The sequence below is a fragment of the Schistocerca nitens genome, chromosome 1 (assembly GCF_023898315.1).
Source record: "Schistocerca nitens isolate TAMUIC-IGC-003100 chromosome 1, iqSchNite1.1, whole genome shotgun sequence".
NCBI classification, from domain to species: domain Eukaryota; kingdom Metazoa; phylum Arthropoda; class Insecta; order Orthoptera; family Acrididae; genus Schistocerca; species Schistocerca nitens.
The window spans coordinates 760,755,706-760,774,481 of record NC_064614.1 but is presented as its reverse complement, the minus strand read 5'-3'; the positions used below and the strand labels follow the sequence as shown (position 1 = coordinate 760,774,481).

General features: G+C 45.7%; 1 protein-coding gene across 2 annotated transcripts in view; it reads right to left on the bottom strand.

The window, feature by feature from the left end:
- Positions 1 to 18,776, bottom strand: part of LOC126261079 (cerebellar degeneration-related protein 2) — a 467,608-nt gene that overhangs the window by 264,896 nt on the left and 183,936 nt on the right. Inside the window, exon 1 of one of the 2 annotated variants that reach the window (XM_049958509.1) lies at positions 2,300 to 2,339. The exons of the other annotated variant lie outside the window; for it this stretch is intronic. Coding sequence (XP_049814466.1) covers positions 2,300 to 2,324 — 25 coding nt within the window. The 5' untranslated portion in view covers positions 2,325 to 2,339. Of the gene's footprint in view, positions 1 to 2,299; positions 2,340 to 18,776 lie in introns of those variants that run through there. 2 annotated transcript variants of the gene reach the window in all.

Genomic DNA, 18,776 nt, shown 5'->3' with positions numbered 1-18,776 from the left:
TCGTTTCCTGTTCCTTCACGAAAGGATAATACTGCTATCTCCACGTACGCTCGAATTCGAGGGATCCGTATGTAAACACTAAATGTTGGAGTTATCAGGTTTTTACAGAAACTGGATTCACGAAATCCAGTTACATGCAAACTGGAAACTACTCTTTTCCTTCAAAAATCACAACGTTGGAAAACGTCCATTGACTAAAAACTTTCTTTGCCGACAGTGATCTGTCGTGCCCCTTACCAGAGTAAAAGTTACTCTGACCAATCTGTGACGAATCATGCAGCTTCTGTCTGCATCTTTCGTTAAATTGACAGGGTCCTAGATAGAGAAGAACTGAGAAACTCTTGAATATTGTTCACCTAAGTGGCTTCCTTTGTCCAATAAATCTATTCCTTCCTTCCCGGCTCTAAGATTTATATAGCCTGGCCCCCTTAAATCTCTCCGGACACATTTCTACATAATCAACGTCTAATTCCCGGAGTATAATCGACAATAGGCACATTCAAAATATCTAGTTAATTCCTTATAACTGTGCCACACTATTGTAGAAAGAGATGTAGAACTGACTTCTTTGTACACACTGAAATACTCAGAGAATGTTTTAGAACCCAGATGTGGTACTCTGAAATGGTACTGGTGCATCTGTTATGCCTGTAAGCTACAAAAGCCAAGAGACGAAAAATCTTATGTCAACCATAAATATATTTATGGTATCAGATTGCATTTTTACCACGTTTCGGAACGTAGTAGTGACAGCTTCGAACACAAGATATAAGAAGCGATACAAAGACATGTTCGCACATGCAATAGGTAAAGACGCGCCACAATACACTGCATTTTCTACTGACCAACTGTAACCACATACTATTAACATCACAAGTCTCCCACGACCACTGCCGCTGATCTAGAGGTCATTTTCAGGGATAGCGTCTTAGTCTTTTGCCGGTATGCACGAACAATGAAGGAAGGACACTGGACAAGGATAAAAAAAAGCAATCATTTTGGATAATGCCGCACGAACCACTGGAGGAATTTGCCACTATTTCAGAATGTCAGATTGTGATTTGAATTTTGATCCTCCATGAACATTCGCTCGAACAAGTACATCTTCTCATGTGAGGTAAGGCCATCTTCTCATTTGAGGTAAGGTCTGGGGATTGCGCGCTTATGACGACCCCTCGGCTTCAAGTAGTACCACACTAGATCTAAGACGTGCTCAGAAAGCAGAACTGCCTGCGAACACAATGGGGCTGACACTACATTGAACCTTTACACACGATGCCACAGCGGTACAGTATTTCGAAAGCATGTGGAATAGTGTAAGAGGAAAGGAACAGGAAACTACAATCAACAGTAAAAGTGGCCTCCGATTGGGTTCCCCACGATGCGCCAGATAGCTGAAGTTGGTTTTCAGAATGTGATAAACTGCAAAGAAACACACACTCGGTATGAATAATAAACGTGTGTGTCTAGAGACTGAACTGTGATTCTTCTTAAATTTGCTATAAAGGCATTCCAGTCTTCACTGGACGAGAAGTAATATATCCATTACCGTGTCAGCATGGAAGTAGAGGTAGAACTGCTGTGCCCTTATAGCCTGCTTCCCAGTTCTAAAAAAATTGGTGGTAAGAGAAAAAATGTACATACTCAAAATTAATAAGTCTTACGTTACTGTACTTGACGGGGGCTATAAAGTGGCACTCTACTGAAGAACAGTCGCTGCTTCACTATTGTGGTTGATAGTGTTACCCACTCAGAACACCCATTTCCAAACTACTGCTTGCTGATATTAATCTATGAGGTGCTCACACATTACGTGGGATACATTTGACATGCAAATAATGTGAAGTTGGAATGGAAAAAAATTAAAACATTCCATCAGAAGTGACTACACCGTAAGACGTTAATTACGATCAAATCTTACTGTTTTCATTCATGGAAGGGACAGCAAATACCCAGTGAATCATTCCTCAAGATAGGGCACCGGTAGCCCTACAAGCTGTCGGGGGGGGGGGGGGGGGGGGGGCAGCCGTTCATCAAGTCGATAGCACCCCGCAATGACAAGAGGGTAGCTTGGCCGGAAGTCTAAGAACATATCAGCAACACATAAGTGCAGTAATAAACGCACCGACACCAACTTCTCGTACACCAAGGTTGCGCGCGAACTTCTTGAGTAGTCAGCGTGATGCCGAGGTACTTGGACCGGCGGATCTCCAGCTGGTAAGGGCTGGGACCGAGACGCTTGGGCAGACCCTGAAGCGCGCATGCATGCGAGTCGCGATCCGCGAGTACGCACACCCACCTGTCACGAGGTCGAAGTAGGCCATGGCGACTGCAGCTGCAGCTGGCGCACCTGCGACTGCCAGCCCAACCCTCGGGACGCCGTGGTCCAGGATCGATCCCGGCCGCGGGGCTGCCAGGGGAGCATAGGGAGGGGCTGGGAAACTTTACGCGACACTCCGGGACTTCCCCTCCCCCCACCTACCCGCTCGCTCACACCCTTATATTGATCCGGCCTACAGCGCCTGCGCGCCGCCACCCCGCTGGGGGTGTGACCTTCGTGCAGCGTCTGCAACCCCAGGCAGGCGCCAGTGACGTGGTCACTACGAATCGCGGTTGTAGCGCCCAAGAGACAGACACTGCTGCAGGTTCGCCTCCACCAGCGTGAACTGTAAGGCTGCAGTGTGTTCAGTATCAGGCTGACTTCCTCTATCCTTCCGAACATTTTCTCTGTTCCTGACGGTTCAGTACGTTGTTGATCAAGACGGACGGGATGTGGGAAATGTGTTATGACTACAGTGTTGAAGAGACCTAACTAGGTGAAGTAGTTTGTTAGTTCAAGACTAAGTAGAATTGTAAAACTGTCCCAAATGTAACGAAGAAGTTCCTATTCCAATTAGTCTTACAAAACTGATCGCTGAATTAATGACTTAAGGCTATGTTCGGCTAACAAGTGGAAGGCCTGAAACGCGGCCAATGGATTCGGTTCTTATTGGGCAGGTCGTTTCTGTTTAATCTAAAAAGCAACACCAACATATTTTGGTTGAACGCCTCTCAACTTTCCCAGTATTTGACAAAGCGGCTCCTGAAGATCATGACGCGCAATCGACTCAAAAATTATCTGGATCGACAGTTAACTGAAGATTTTTTTCATCATATGGAGTGTCCGCAAACGCATGTTTTCCTATAAATAGAAGAAAACTGTTACTACTTCTACTTACGGAGTCTAAGAATGGACGCTGTCCGACGAAAGCACCGCTATTGTAGCAGACGAAGCAGCTGACGGAGGAAAAACGGCGTTCTAATCCACAATATATGCAGTTTTTTCCAATTGTATTTTTTCGTGTATAAATTTGTAGGAATGAGAGGGTTAAGACGGTAATCGATAACAAACAACAAGGTACGCAAATTTCTCAAACGACTTTGTTTAGTAGAGAATTAAATAATCATCCTGATTGCCTTACAATCGCTGTCACTTTTTTGGGTGTCCTCACTTTCCTTCGAACAACTACATGGATGGTACTTGATATACAATGACAGAAACAAAATCTCAAAACTAAAAAATAAGGTAATGAAATTTCGGAACACACTCGTCTAGGAACGTATGTTAATCTAAGAGGGAGACAAGCAATTGAACGTCTGAAATTCTAGTACATTATAACGCGTATAGCTGCCAGAATGTTAAATGCAAGCATGCACACGTGCACGCGTTGTGTTGTACAGGTGCCGGAAGGCAGTTTTATAGATGGAGTTCCATGTGTGTTGTCCTTGGTCGATAAACACACGGACGTTTAATGGTGTTTGTGGACGACGCTGCATTTCTCGTCCGATGATGTCCCATATGTGCTCGATTGAAGACAAATCTGGTGATTGAGCAGGCCAAGGCAGCATACCGACACTGTAGAGCATGTTGGGTTACAACAACGGTATGTGGGCGAGCGTTATCCTATAGAGAACACCCTCTGGAATGCTGTTCATCAATGGCAGCGCAACAGGCCGAACTGACGTACAAATTTGCAGTCAGGGTGTGTGGGATAACCACGAAGTGCTCCTGCTGTCATAGGAAATGTCGCTTCCGACCGTAATTCAAGGTGTAGGCTCAGTGTGTGTAGCACGCAGACACGTTGGTTGCAGGCCGTCAACGGCCTCCTTCTGATCAACACACGGCGATCTTTGGGACGAAGGCATAACCAGATGTCATCAGAAAAACAACATACCTCCACACTTCCCTTCAATGAACTCTCGCTTGATACCACCGAAGTCGCAAATGGCTGTCCTTTAAGGAACCGGTTTTTAACAGTTCGCTTCGTCACTGCGGTGCCAACTGCTGCAGATGAATTACGATGCGCCAGACATACATGCTGAACACTATTGACTTCCCTCTGTAATGCCACGTGGTCGTCCGGAGCACCCAAGAGGCCTTTTAGGTCAACCAACTATTTACACACTTGTTCCGTAAAATTTTGCAGATTTGTCCTGAGTAACACTCACTTCACCTCGAGATTCTCATACAAAACTTAGTACACATACCACCAGAAGCTTCTCACAAACACCAAAATTAACGCTTACGCGCCTCTTTAGACAGTGTGAAGTCAGACGCACACAGCCCAGTGGTACTTAATATACAACATACGTATCTATAGCCATCGAGCCCGGCCTTCTTGCGACAGTACATTCTCGTGACCACACCACATGTACAGTAAGTTTGTTTTGTTTTAGGGCGCAAAAAATAACTGAGGTCATACACGCCCAAGTCAGAACTATAGAATGCAAACACAGAGACAATGGAAAGAATAGGAGACATCTAAACAAGGCACGGGGGAAAAAAATGGTTAAGAAAATACCATACAGAAATGGAGATCCAAAACTAAAAATTAAATGGCCTTCACCATATTGCTTCGGCGGATAAAAAGTAAAACGCGGGCGGTAGCCCGCGTTTCATTTGCTAAAAACCCAAGATGGAACGTAAATTAGTAAAAAAAAAAGGGCATTCCAGCAGGTAGTGGTGGACAGTTAAAATTTGGGCGCAATGCGTACAAAGTGGTGGGGCAGCGCCATTGAGCAAATGACGATGGCTAAAAAGGCAGTGGCCAATACGCAGCCAAGTTAAAATAATCTCTTCCCGGCGGGAGGGCCGAGAGGAGGTCGTCCAAGGCGCCGGGAGGGGCTTAAGAAGCCGAAGCTTATTCCCCTGAAGGGAGGACCAATGGCGATGCCAAAGGGACACCACCGACTGACAGACGGCAACGCAAAGATCATCGGAGGAAATACAGGTACTCGCGGGCTGAGGTAAGAGGACTGCAGCCTTGGCAGCAGCGTCAGCAACCTCGTTTCCTGGCAGACCGACATGACCAGGTACCCACAGAAACATCACACTGGCTCCACCAAGAGTGAGCAAGTGACAATTTTCCTGGACCCGCTGCACTAAGGGGTGATAGCGTCAGCGCATAGAGACTGGAGGGCGCCGAGAGTGAGCAGAGGACACAATTGGGAAGGCTGTATCACCGGATGTACTCCGTGTCCTGATACAAGGCCAAGAGCTCGGCTGTAAATACTGAGGAGTGTGCCGGAAGCAGATCTCGAAAGACAAGGGTGCCAATGACGAATGTACACTCGACCCCAGTCCGAGAGACATCAGTGTATACAAAGGTACTATCGCTAAGTTCCGTGCGAAGGTCGTGAAACTGAGGCCTATAGGCAGAGGCTAGAGTAGCGTCCTTAGGAAGCGAACGAAGGCGAAGGTGAAGGTGAACATGGACCGCCACCACACGTACAGTAGCTACATTCCTGTGAAGTCTTTCTGCAATTTCGCAGTAGGAACATCCAACTTCTAGTTCTGTTACACGACCTCGTTCGCACCCAGTGAAGTGCTGATAATGGCATCTTAATCGCCTTGGAGGCATTATCGATTAACACCAAATTACCACGTCCAGTCTCATAGGTTATTAATGCTCACGAACGTTTAGAATGAATTTAAAGCAAACTATTTGCGTCCTCACAGTGGCGCTGCTGGCGTGACTACACTGTTCCTTCCGAAGAGTTGGCGGAAAACTATTTACATTCAAAAACTTCTCTAACATCGTCTGAAAAATCACTGCTGATAGTTTCATTAGTTATGGTATGAATCGTCTTGCATCCGCGTGGATGTCTCATTCCCGCCGTGTTTCCTGAAGCACATTGCAATTTCGAAACCTCCAAATTAAGTTTTATTCCGCGCCTCGATGTAAACAAGCAGCGTGTGTTCCGATGTAGCACCTCTTAACGAAGTCGCAGCTGTCTTACCCGGAATTTTTTTCCACACAACACTTAGAATATAAATTCTATACTAACCAAAGCCATTCTTACCTACCTGTATTATTATTATTATTATTATTATTATTATTATTATTATTATTATTATTATTATTTCTTTCCTTTCTCAGACCTTAGGTCTGGTTCGCAATGAAAGTGACGCGGACCTTCATCAGGCGTGACTTCCTTTTAACTGTACAGTATGTGTTAAATTGCGTTTAGGAACTTTCGGGTAATTGAACATGTATCAATAATTACGGATTTCTGTAGTTGTATATATATGTTTGGATGTAGCTGTATTACGTTGATGTACTGGTGGATATTGTGTGGTATGACTCCTGTAGTTGATACTATAATTGGTATAATGTCAACTTTATCCTGATGCCACATGTCCTTGACTTCCTCAGCCAGTTGGATGTATTTTTCAATTTTTTCTCCTGTTTTCTTTTGTATATTTGTTGTATTGGGTATGGATATTTCGATTAGTTGTGTTAATTTCTTCTTTTTATTGGTGAGTATGATGTCAGGTTTGTTATGTGGCGTTGTTTTATCTGTTATAATGGTTCTGTTCCAGTATAATTTGTATTCATCATTCTCCTGTACATTTTGTGGTGCATACTTGTATGTGGGAACGTGTTGTTTTATAAGTTTATGTTGTAGGCCAAGCTGTTGATGAATTATTTTTGCAACATTGTCATGTCTTCTGGGGTATTCTGTATTTGCTAGTATTGTACATCCGCTTGTGATGTGATCTACTGTTTCTGTTTGTTGTTTGCAAAGTCTGCATTTATCTGTTGTGGTATTGGGATCTTTAATGATATGCTTGCTGTAATACCTGGTGTTTATTGTTTGATCCTGTATTGCAATCATGAATCCTTCCGTCTCACTGTATATATTGCCTTTTCTTAGCCATGTGTTGGATGCGTCTTGATCGATGTGTGGCTGTGTTAAATGATACGGGTGCTTGCCATGTAGTGTTTTCTTTTTCCAATTTATTTTCTTCGTGTCTGTTGATGTTATGTGATCTAAAGGGTTGTAGAAGTGGTTATGAAATTGCAATGGTGTAGCCGATGTATTTATGTGAGTGATTGCTTTGTGTATTTTGCTAGTTTCTGCTCGTTCTATAAAGAATTTTCTTAAATTGTCTACCTGTCCATAATGTAGGTTTTTTATGTCGATAAATCCCCTTCCTCCTTCCTTTCTGCTTAATGTGAATCTTTCTGTTGCTGAATGTATGTGATGTATTCTATATTTGTGGCATTGTGATCGTGTAAGTGTATTGAGTGCTTCTAGGTATGTGTTACTCCATTTCACTACTCCAAATGAGTAGGTCAATTTTGGTATGGCATAAGTATTTATAGCTTTTGTCTTGTTTCTTGCTGTCAATTCTGTTTTCAGTATTTTTGTTAGTCTTTGTCTATATTTTTCTTTTAGTTCTTCTTTAATATTTGTATTATCTATTCCTATTTTTTGTCTGTATCCTAGATATTTATAGGCATCAGTTTTTTTCCATCGCTTCTATGCAGTCGCTGTGGTTATCCAATATGTAATCTTGTTTAGTGTGTTTTCCCTTGACTATGCTATTTTTCTTACATTTGTCTGTTCCAAAAGCCATACTTATATCATTGCTGAATACTTCTGTTATCTTTAGTAATTGGTTGAGTTGTTGATTTGTTGCTGCCAGTAGTTTTAGATCATCCATGTATAGCAAATGTGTGATGTTGTGTGGGTATGTTCCAGTGATATTGTATCCATAATTTGTATTATTTAGCATGTTGGATAGTGGGTTCAGAGCAAGGCAGAACCAGAAAGGACTTAATGAGTCTCCTTGGTATATTCTACGCTTAATCTGTATTGGCTGTGATGTGATATTATTTGAATTTGTTTGGATATTAAGTGTGATTTTCCAATTTTTCATTACTATGTTTAGGAACTGTATCAATTTAGGATCTACTTTGTATATTTCCAATATTTATAGTAACCATGAGTGGGGTACACTATCAAAAGCTTTTTGGTAATCAATGTATGCGTAGTGTAGCGACCTTTGTTTAGTTTTAGCTTGATATGTCACCTCTGCATCTATTATCAGTTGGTCTTTAAATCCTCGTGCTCCTTTGCAACAGCCTTTTTGTTCATTTATAATTTTATTCTGTGTTGCATCATCATCATCATCATCATCATCATCATCATCATCATCATCATCATCATCATCATCATCATCATCATCATCATCATCCCTTATTGATTACCTCATTAATTCTCCTATTCCTACCAATTTCGACACTAAAAAAATGCAGATAAAAGTAAGATTGCAGAATGCATTTGAAAATGTAAAAGTTTCTCTGCTCTCCGAAAGGATGCCTTGGTGTTACGCCAGCGGAGTTTTCGTTGAACGATATTTGCCTTATGGGTACACATGCGGCAGTCGTGAAAATTCCTTTCTTCAATGCCTACGAAAATATGCGTTCGCCGTTTCCATGTATCGTAATGAAAAATGCTCCGTTTTCAGTTATCTGTCGATCCTGTCAATTTAGTGGCGATTAAACGTTATGAACTTCAGTGGTCTTTTTTTTTAATCAAAAACTTAGGGGCTTTGAGCCAAAATATGTGAGTCAATGTCGTACACAGGCGACCTGCCAAATTTGAGCGGAATCTGTTGGCCGTGACTGATGTCTTCCACTTTTAAGTTTTGCTCTTGTGTCAAATCACTGCAGTACACAGTCTGAAAGGTAATGGTTCATGATAGGCTGAACTAGGCACGCTCATGGATGTCTTACCAATTTTGTGTGTGGTGTTGAAATCACGCTGTCTGCATTATAATAAATATCCTCTCACAGTGCATGTACTGTTAATATGGGTTGAACCCTAACTCCGAACAATTTCGGACGTTGTTTGGAAAAATTTCGGAGTATTGTGACCCATTGCGGGCTAATTGGGTTTCGTTTGGAAACTAAGATAAATAGGGATTAGGAAATAAACGAGACAGCACATATTTGTACTGTTGCGCAGACATTTTCATTGTAATACAGAAACAAATTTTGTCCATTCACTAACGGTAACTGCTATTCACCGTGGTAACGCAGACTTAATTTTAAGCTTGAGGGCGTAGAATAAAGTACTTCTCGATTCACTCGGGTTTGTCTTCCTTTGATAGTAGTGTACATACTGTTTTTTTTTTTTTTTTTTTTGCACATGCCGAAGACATTTGCTGACAACGTTCGTATTTGTTTAACTTGTAATTAGCAAGTAAATAGTGATGTAGTGGAACTGGCACGACGATATATTTTTACATCTGTAGATTATGGGCTACTCAGGAAATACGTCCGTGTCATCTCCAGCTCAGTTGCTCCGCCGTTTTAGTGTCACAAAATGCTCGGACAATCGAATTCAGGATTCTAGGATCGATGCCCAAGCTTAGTGTCTAAGGCCGGCCCCTTGTTCTTCGGTGCTGAGCTACAGCGTAGCAAAACCACTGGGCGAAGGGCGTGCTATCGTATAGTGTAAACATTCTAGTTTTACAGTTATTTGTGCTTATTTAGTATTAGTCGTCCAGCTGCAGGAAACCAGTTTTTCCTCTGAGCTGTCATTTCTCCCCAATTTGGTCCGTAAATCAGCCTTTATAAAAGGTGCCTCTAAGAAAGCAACCGCGCCTACACCTTTGCACCAATTTCGTCTAAATATGAGATACATTTAGGGCTTGGGCAGAAGTGGAAGTGATAACTGGGAGCTCCAGATGGCCAAGCGTGCAGGAGAAAAGGAGGGGAAAAAAATAATAATTTGGGTTGCGGCTGTCGCAGTATGAGCATTTATGTTGGCGTAGTTACCAAGCTGCGGTTGGCGCAACGGGAAGAATTCAGAACGCTAATCCTAAGGAGGTGGGGAAATTTCTTTGTTCCATTTTCAGTTTTTACGTTACTTGTATTGCAAATACAAGTTATTGAGCATTATTTCGGTTTATTAATATTTTAATTAACGGCGTAAAAAGCAAACGCAAAGGAAAATTTAGGACTGGAAACATTTCCAGGAATGGATTGTATGTTGCCCCCACCTACGATATTTCCGAACCGGGCAAAAACTTCCCGTCGAGCGTTTGAGGTAGGGTGTCAAATTTAAAAAATCTGATTTTCCAAAAATGGTCATCTTGTAGCGCATTTCTTTCTGAAGAGTCTGATGTACAGGACATACATATTCGAGGAAATGTAAGATATGTTATTTGGTCGTAAGTGTGCCGAAGTGCAGTACCCCGTAACATTCTTCTTTCGCACGTTACACGTTCGAATTCCACAGAGCGAAACACAGTATAGTTCTTAATGGAAGCCGTCACACCTATGTTCAGGAAAGTGGAAATTGAAATGTCCTGTGGTGCCTCTCTTGCTCTCAGTCGGTCATTTTGCCATCCCACCCCCCTTAAAAAACACTACTGGGTGGGATTATTTGCGACTGGGAGAATAAGAACTCAGAAAATTTTCAATCTTTATTGCCTATTAGCTAATAACAACCTCTTTCGTGTGGTATACAATTAAATACAGGAAACATAAAAGCAGTAAAGACAAGAGACGAGCAAGACAGTACATATTTCTTCAGTCCTCAGGTCCCAGTATTTTTTTCCTCTGTGATCTTGCTGCAGCTTTACACGGCGTGCTTTTCTTTCTGCGAAAGTATATTACCTCAAAGTTCGTCAAACGTTTTGCTACATGGAAAATCAAAACCTCGTTATCTAATACTGAAAAAAGCTATTAATACGAATAGTACCGAATACTGGTGTGGTTTCTCAATTTGATTACGTCTATTTTGTCACCGTCTGCTAGATGAAACGCCTTTCTAGTATTGCAACAATTTTAACACACCAAATAAGCGACAGTGTTGTGGCACAAATGGTCATTTGTATGTACCTCATTTGTATAAACGACAGAATATGGTTTACAAAGCAACGATATCAAATGCCTCTTAGGCGTACTACAAGCAAAACTTTTTATGTTAGGAAATAGTTTTACATTTCACTGATTTCTTCAAGTTTCTCGAGCACGAGATCGAAAAGCAGTAATAGTCCGAAATTTTTTATATTAATTTGTAACAATATATTCTATGTAATTTGTGCGATGTCCCGTTTTCTTCTCCTTCCTTCTTCTAACAATCAATTCTGTAACTATTGGTGCCATTGTCAAAACTTTAATCACCGGTTAGTTATCAAGCGGTTACTCTCCAGTTAGACGATATGACGTGTTCGTACAACGCGTTTTCCGTGCTATTCCGAGAATAGAACTTGGGCGGCTGCTAACCAGGGACTGTACAACTGGCCCTTCAAAGTATAGCATTCCGGCAGAAATTTCATTTTCTTTGATATACCGGGAAGATAACACGTAGTCATTTTTACCTGTTGTTCCCGTTAGTCGTTTATTTCCTCTCTGGTAGTCTGAATCCATGGATTTCGCTAATAATTAAAACGCCGCTCATCATTCGCAAACCCATCAACCACGTAAACAGCGATTGGCATTCACCCGTTCCTGTTTATTCGGCTCAGCTCGTATAGCTCCGGCCCTTTTCGTCTGCGGTCAAGTTTTTTTATTTATAGATGCCACGGGAATTTCCCTGTCAGAAACATCAAGTACATAGGCACGCATTCAGAAATCAACTTATTATTCGTTCAGAAAACTTAGAATGTATTCAGAAATGTTCACAAACCAACAGGATGAGTTCCAAAATCATATGGACAATCTGTAGACCAACGTCCGGTGGATGCTAGGCGCTTTGTGAAACAAGGTTTTTTTCTTAAAGAATATGAATTTTGTGCCCCCCTGAAATTGCCGCCCGGGATGAATACCCCAGTTTGCCACCTTTGCCACCTCTCCCTCTCCCTCCCCCCCCCCCCCCCCCCCCCGGACCACGGCCCGATCGTAAGGCGTACATGATAAATTCGTATATAAAAGTAGATTCTTTTATTATTTTACTGTCGACTATTTACACGTGCAGACGTGAGATCCACAGTAAAAATGAGAGAACTAATTGTTCGTGCGCGGCTGCCGAGGGCTGCTCGTAAGTCACAATGAAACTAACGGATTACGAAGTCCTGAACGCTTCAATTACTATCCTTTCTTGGATATTTGCAGAGCTCGTAGACACTAATTACAATCCTTTCTTTGAAATTAATTGCAAATCCCAGATCTTTTGCCTTTCCTTTTCATGGCTTTTACGAATATATACACTCCTGGAAATTGAAATAAGAACACCGTGAATTCATTGTCCCAGGAAGGGGAAACTTTATTGACACATTCCTGGGGTCAGATACATCACATGATCACACTGACAGAACCACAGGCACATAGACACAGGCAACAGAGCATGCACAATGTCGGCACTAGTACAGTGTATATCCACCTTTCGCAGCAATGCAGGCTGCTATTCTCCCATGGAGACGATCGTAGAGATGCTGGATGTAGTCCTGTGGAACGGCTTGCCATGCCATTTCCACCTGGCGCCTCAGTTGGACCAGCGTTCGTGCTGGACGTGCAGACCGCGTGAGACGACGCTTCATCCAGTCCCAAACATGCTCAATGGGGGACAGATCCGGAGATCTTGCTGGCCAGGGTAGTTGACTTACACCTTCTAGAGCACGTTGGGTGGCACGGGATACATGCGGACGCGCATTGTCCTGTTGGAACAGCAAGTTCCCTTGCCGGTCTAGGAATGGTAGAACGATGGGTTCGATGACGGTTTGGATGTACCGTGCACTATTCAGTGTCCCCTCGACGATCACCAGTGGTGTACGGCCAGTGTAGGAGATCGCTCCCCACACCATGATGCCGGGTGTGGGCCCTGTGTGCCTCGGTCGTATGCAGTCCTGCTTGTGGCGCTCACCTGCACGGCGCCAAACACGCATACGACCATCATTGGCACCAAGGCAGAAGCGACTCTCATCGCTGAAGACGACACGTCTCCATTCGTCCCTCCATTCACGCCTGTCGCGACACCACTGGAGGCGGGCTGCACGATGTTGGGGCGTGAGCGGAAGACGGCCTAACGGTGTGCGGGACCGTAGCCCAGCTTCATGGAGACGGTTGCGAATGGTCCTCGCCGATACCCCAGGAGCAACAGTGTCCCTAATTTGCTGGGAAGTGGCGGTGCGGTCCCCTACGGCACTGCGTAGGATCCTACGGTCTTGGCGTGCATCCGTGCGTCGCTGCGGTCCGGTCCCAGGTCGACGGGCACGTGCACCTTCCGCCGACCACTGGCGACAACATCGATGTACTGTGGAGACCTCACGCCCCACGTGTTGAGCAATTCGGCGGTACGTCCACCCGGCCTCCCGCATGCCCACTATACGCCCTTGCTCAAAGTCCGTCAACTGCACATACGGTTCACGTCCACGCTGTCGCGGCATGCTACCAGTGTTAAAGACTGCGATGGAGCTCCGTATGCCACGGCAAACTGGCTGACACTGACGGCGGCGGTGCACAAATGCTGCGCAGCTAGCGCCATTCGACGGCCAACACCGCGGTTCCTGGTGTGTCCGCTGTGCCGTGCGTGTGATCATTGCTTGTACAGCCCTCTCGAAGTGTCCGGAGCAAGTATGGTGGGTCTGACACACCGGTGTCAATGTGTTCTTTTTTCCATTTCCAGGAGTGTACAAGATATTTAGAATTATTTCGGTTGATATGGAGTATAGATAACATAAAAAACTGAATAGATTCCGCATACAGATGCCACCCACGCACATCGAATTAGCGTTCTGAAGTAGGCCTACTTCCGGTGCGCCAACCGCGGTTTGCTTAACTACGCTAAGAAATGGCTTATGCCTCACATTTAGAGCTCTCACTTCCGTCGCTTTCATTTCTGACTAGGCCCTACATATACCACGAACTTCGACGAAATCGCTGATGACCAGGCGCCGTCCCCTTGGTAGTAGTATGCAAATGGATCACTACACCCACAGTAACGAGCATTTGCATTGAGAGTCACAAATTACACGTTTTAAGCAGATTTCAGACGCGATCCGCCGTTCGCAACGATTTCTGAGACTAGTAATAATGCCACGAAGCAGTGGGTAGGTACACAAGCTTTGTTGCAGACGGGGAAATAAAAAGCGACGGAGGCTCTTCGTTTTGTCTCCCACCAGTTGCCGTAACACACAACGAACAGAAAACGTTATGTGAATGGAACTCTGCAGGTTGTTAAGTTTGGAAGCTCGGGTGATTAAAACAGGAACACAATTTCGTAATCAGTGTTCTTACCGACTGAGTTAGGTAGGTGACAGTGATAATGCCAGAGCGGGTGGTGGCGAGCCGCATCTTTAGCTTAGTTGCTAAAACCATTGACCACAAAGGCCAAGGTTCCGCGTTCGTCTCCCAGGATAGTTTTTATCTGCGTCGAAGTTCAAGCCTGTTCTGCTTTCCTGTACACCATTTCAAAGGGTGGAGCATGTTGATGTAACTTTCTCCTGAGGGACTGAACAGTCCCGATGACTGTCGCTTGTGTTCTCTACGGCACAGAAAGGACCCCCCCCCTCCAAAATCTCGCGATTCAGGAAACTTATATTCTGCGGCAACAGCGGTGTGTTTCGCCCAGAATTCGTGCCTGAAAAACTGTCAGAGCAGAATTTCACGCGGCAGTTTTGAAAGTCGTCGCTACGCATCTTATGTTCTGCCACAGTGTTACAGTACTGCAAAGTTGTGTATACCAAGTCCGTCCTCAACCCGCCTGACGTTCTGAGACACTGTGCATCTTAGACTTGGCACCTGCAGAATTCTCGTTCAGCGGAATCGCAAACGCTAAGATTGTGGTGACAAACCGGCATGCAAAGACGTTTAACAACTGTGCTCCGATTTCGACAAACGTGCGGTTACAGCTCCCGGCATTTTTGTCACTAATGGGGATTGAAAGCAGATAGGAATTTTCTTCGTATTTTCTGCTTTCATTGTTGCACGGTATCATACACAGAAATCTGCTATACCTTGCCTACTACGCATGACAGTTTGAAATACATCCCACTAAGCTCCCGGAGCTTCATTCCGGTACCAACGCAGGATACTGCAGCTGGAGGTTTGTGGAAAGTATTCTAAGGCTGTGCTTGGACCACCCCGCTTGGCGGCGATGGAAGCAGCAGGGGACAGGAAATTGCGAGGGGCCGCGGAAATGAACGGCCGGCCCGGCCTTTTACTGCCGTCGCTGCTGGCTCCACGTGCCGCCTCCGCGACGCCACTGAGCAAGCGTGCAGGAAAAAAACTGCCACGCCGCTTCTCACCTAACGTCCTTACCATCGTTAACTCACCAAGGGTATCAGTTCAATTTACGCTGCATGACAGAAATGTTAAGCACCCAGAATGTGCGGAGGAAAAACTTCAAGGGTTTGGAGAGTATGTGATGCGATTTAACCGCCTACAGAATCGGGTCAAATTTACAAAGAACTTGGCAATATGAGCCGGCTTATCAGTATGACGTTGTATCCCCTTTGGCCTGCGTTCGTGCACCAATTCGGTTGGGAAGGATGGTCAAAACCGTTATAACGTCTCCTGGCAAGCCGGTCCTCAATTGTTTTAACTAGTCCCAGGTATCTTTGATACTGACTCTGGAACCGTTCTAGCTCATTTCATCCACGTTCTGTCGACGACAGAGTTTGGGTCCTGCTGGCCACGGGGAAACAAAATCGTGTACGCAGTTCGTAGTGATGTGTGGACCAGAACTGTCCAGTTGAAAAACTGGCCCGACGATACTCTCGCTTGTGAGGTAACGCATGAGGCGCGAGATTTCTAAGACATACATCGTTGTGGTGTTACTTTCCTCAATCACTACCGGCCGTGATCTGAACTCACGCCCGATGGCTCCCCTCACCATGGCACTAGAAATTAACTGCACTGTGCCTCTCCAAAAAATAGTGAGAATGGGCCTCTCCTCATGTTGCCACCATACTACCCGACGTTCGTTATTCAACGTCGTGTGGAACCGAAATTCATCGCTGTACACAATGCGACGACATTCATGGGCGGGCAGTCTATACTTCCCCGTCACGGTACCGCTCCAAAAGCACCGTTTGTGTTGTGAGTGGCATCACGGCCGGTAGTGATTGAAGAAACTGCCACCACAACGATGTAAGTCTTAGAAATCTCGGGCCTCATGCGTAACCTCACAAGCGAGAGTATCGTCGGGCTGTTTTTCAACTGGACAGTACTCGTCCACACACGCCACGCATCACTACGCGCGGACGGTAATTCCCTAGACTGATCGTTGCTCGTCTGCGACCGCTGGTGCGGGATGACGCGCTGTTGCTGGGAATCCACTACTTATTCTGGGATGACGGCGCAGATGCGAAGGGGTTACGATCCACGTTCGCAATACTCCCATCCTGTCTTCTTGTCATCGACCAGAACCGTGACTGGTACACCTTACCATACGTTCCCGTGCAGTCCAACATCGGGCCAGTGACACATCAGAACGCCTCAAAAATCTGGAGATTGCACGATTCGACCAGCCGCCAAACAGGCCCCCGATGAATCCCCTTTCAGACTGTCATGTGCTGATAACGCCGTATCACGAGTATGCAGCATCTTCGTGCCCTCGCACTGATCGGTCAACATCCGACGCTCTTCACGCCTCGTACCTTATCATACATCGTAACACAAACTCCGGTGTCTATTCTGCTTGACACGCAATTGCAACTAATCATTTATACAGCCGCCGACGGTGTGTACGTTACGTTCACATTCGCCTACGTGTTCTGGATGCTTCACTTTTCTGAAGTAATACACTTCAAGCTTTGACAATGTCGAACTTCCTGAAGTTCATGGAACTCTCACAATTTGAGGTTATGGTTGTCACACTGAATTAGAAGCATATACCTACCTTATCCACGCTCTTATCTGCAGAAGAAGTTTTCCTACATTCTGAGATGAAAGTAGGGTTATTTGTTTATACTACACAAACGCTGAACAAAATACTACATAAGGTCAATAGACGAAATGTCCATCCCCTGGTCGCTTTATAGCGCTGCTTAAGGCGTTCCAGCGGTAACAGGCGAACATGTGACACTCTCAATCGGTTGTTTGGAACCAGAACCATGAGATAGGTCGACGCGGAAATCTCTCAATGGCAGGGTTATCCTGTTTGGACGTGCCCATGACCACACCGTGATTCAAGCTGCACAATTTCTTAGAGTGTCGGCGTGGACTGATGAACTTGTCAATAAAGAATGTTTACCGCACTTCGAAGTAAGACGTAAAAAGACTAACAGAGACCTGAGCGGGGGAGGGAGAGAGAGTGGGGTGGGGGTGGGCAGTGGGAGAGAGGGGGGGAGGGGGGAGGGGGGAGAAAGAGGGGGGAGAGCGGGGGAGGGGAGAGAGAGGATGGGAGAGAGAGGATGGGAGAGAGAGATGGAGAGAGAGGGGAGAGAGAGGATGGGGAGAGAGAGGATGGGGGAGAGAGAGGGGGAGAGAGAGGATGGGGAGAGAGAGGGGGAGAGAGAGGATGGGGAGAGAGAGAGGGGGAGAGAGAGAGGGGGAGAGAGAGGATGGGAGAGGGGGAGAGAGAGGATGGGGAGAGGGGGGAGAGAGGATGGGGAGGGGAGAGAGGATGGGGAGAGGGGGAGAGAGAGGATGGGGAGAGGGGGAGAGAGAGGATGGGGAGAGGGGGAGGGAGAGAGAGAGAGGTGGGGAGAGGGGAGGGAGAGAGAGAGAGGATGGGGAGAGGTGAGGGAGAGAGAGAGAGGACGGGGAGAGGTGGAGGGAGAGAGAGAGAGGATGGGGAGAGGGGGAGGGAGAGAGAGAGAGGATGGGAGAGGGGGAGAGAAGAGAGAGAGGATGGGGAGAGGGGGAGAGAAAGAGAGAGAGGATGGGGAGAGGGGGAGAGAAGAGAGAGAGGATGGGGAGAGGGGGAGAGAAAGAGAGAGAGGATGGGGAGAGGGGGAGAGAAAGAGAGAGAGGATGGGGAGAGAGAGAGAGAGAGAGAGAGAGAGGATGGGGAGAGAGAGAGAGAGAGAGAGAGAGAGGGAGAGGATGGGGAGAGAGAGAGAGAGAGAGGATGGGGAGAGAGAGAGAGAGAGAGGATGGGGAGAGAGAGAGAGAGAGAGATGGGAGAGTGAGAGAGAGAGAGAGAGAGGATGGGGAGAGAGAGAGAGGATGGGAGAGAGAGAGAGAGAGAGAGGATGGGAGAGAGAGAGAGAGAGAGAGGATGGGAGAGAGAGAGAGAGAGAGAGAGGATGGGGAGAGAGAGAGAGAGAGAGAGAGAGAGAGAGGATGGGGAGAGAGAGGATGGGGAGAGAGAGAGAGAGGATGGGGAGAGAGAGAGAGGATGGGGAGAGAGAGAGAGGAGGAGAGAGAGGATGGGGAGAGAGAGAGAGAGAGAGAGAGGATGGGGAGAGAGAGAGAGAGAGAGAGAGAGAGAGAGGATGGGGAGAGAGAGAGGATGGGGAGAGGAGAGAGAGAGAGGATGGGAGAGAGAGAGAGAGGATGGGGAGAGAGAGAGAGGAGGGAGAGGATGGGGAGGAGGGGAGAGAGAGAGAG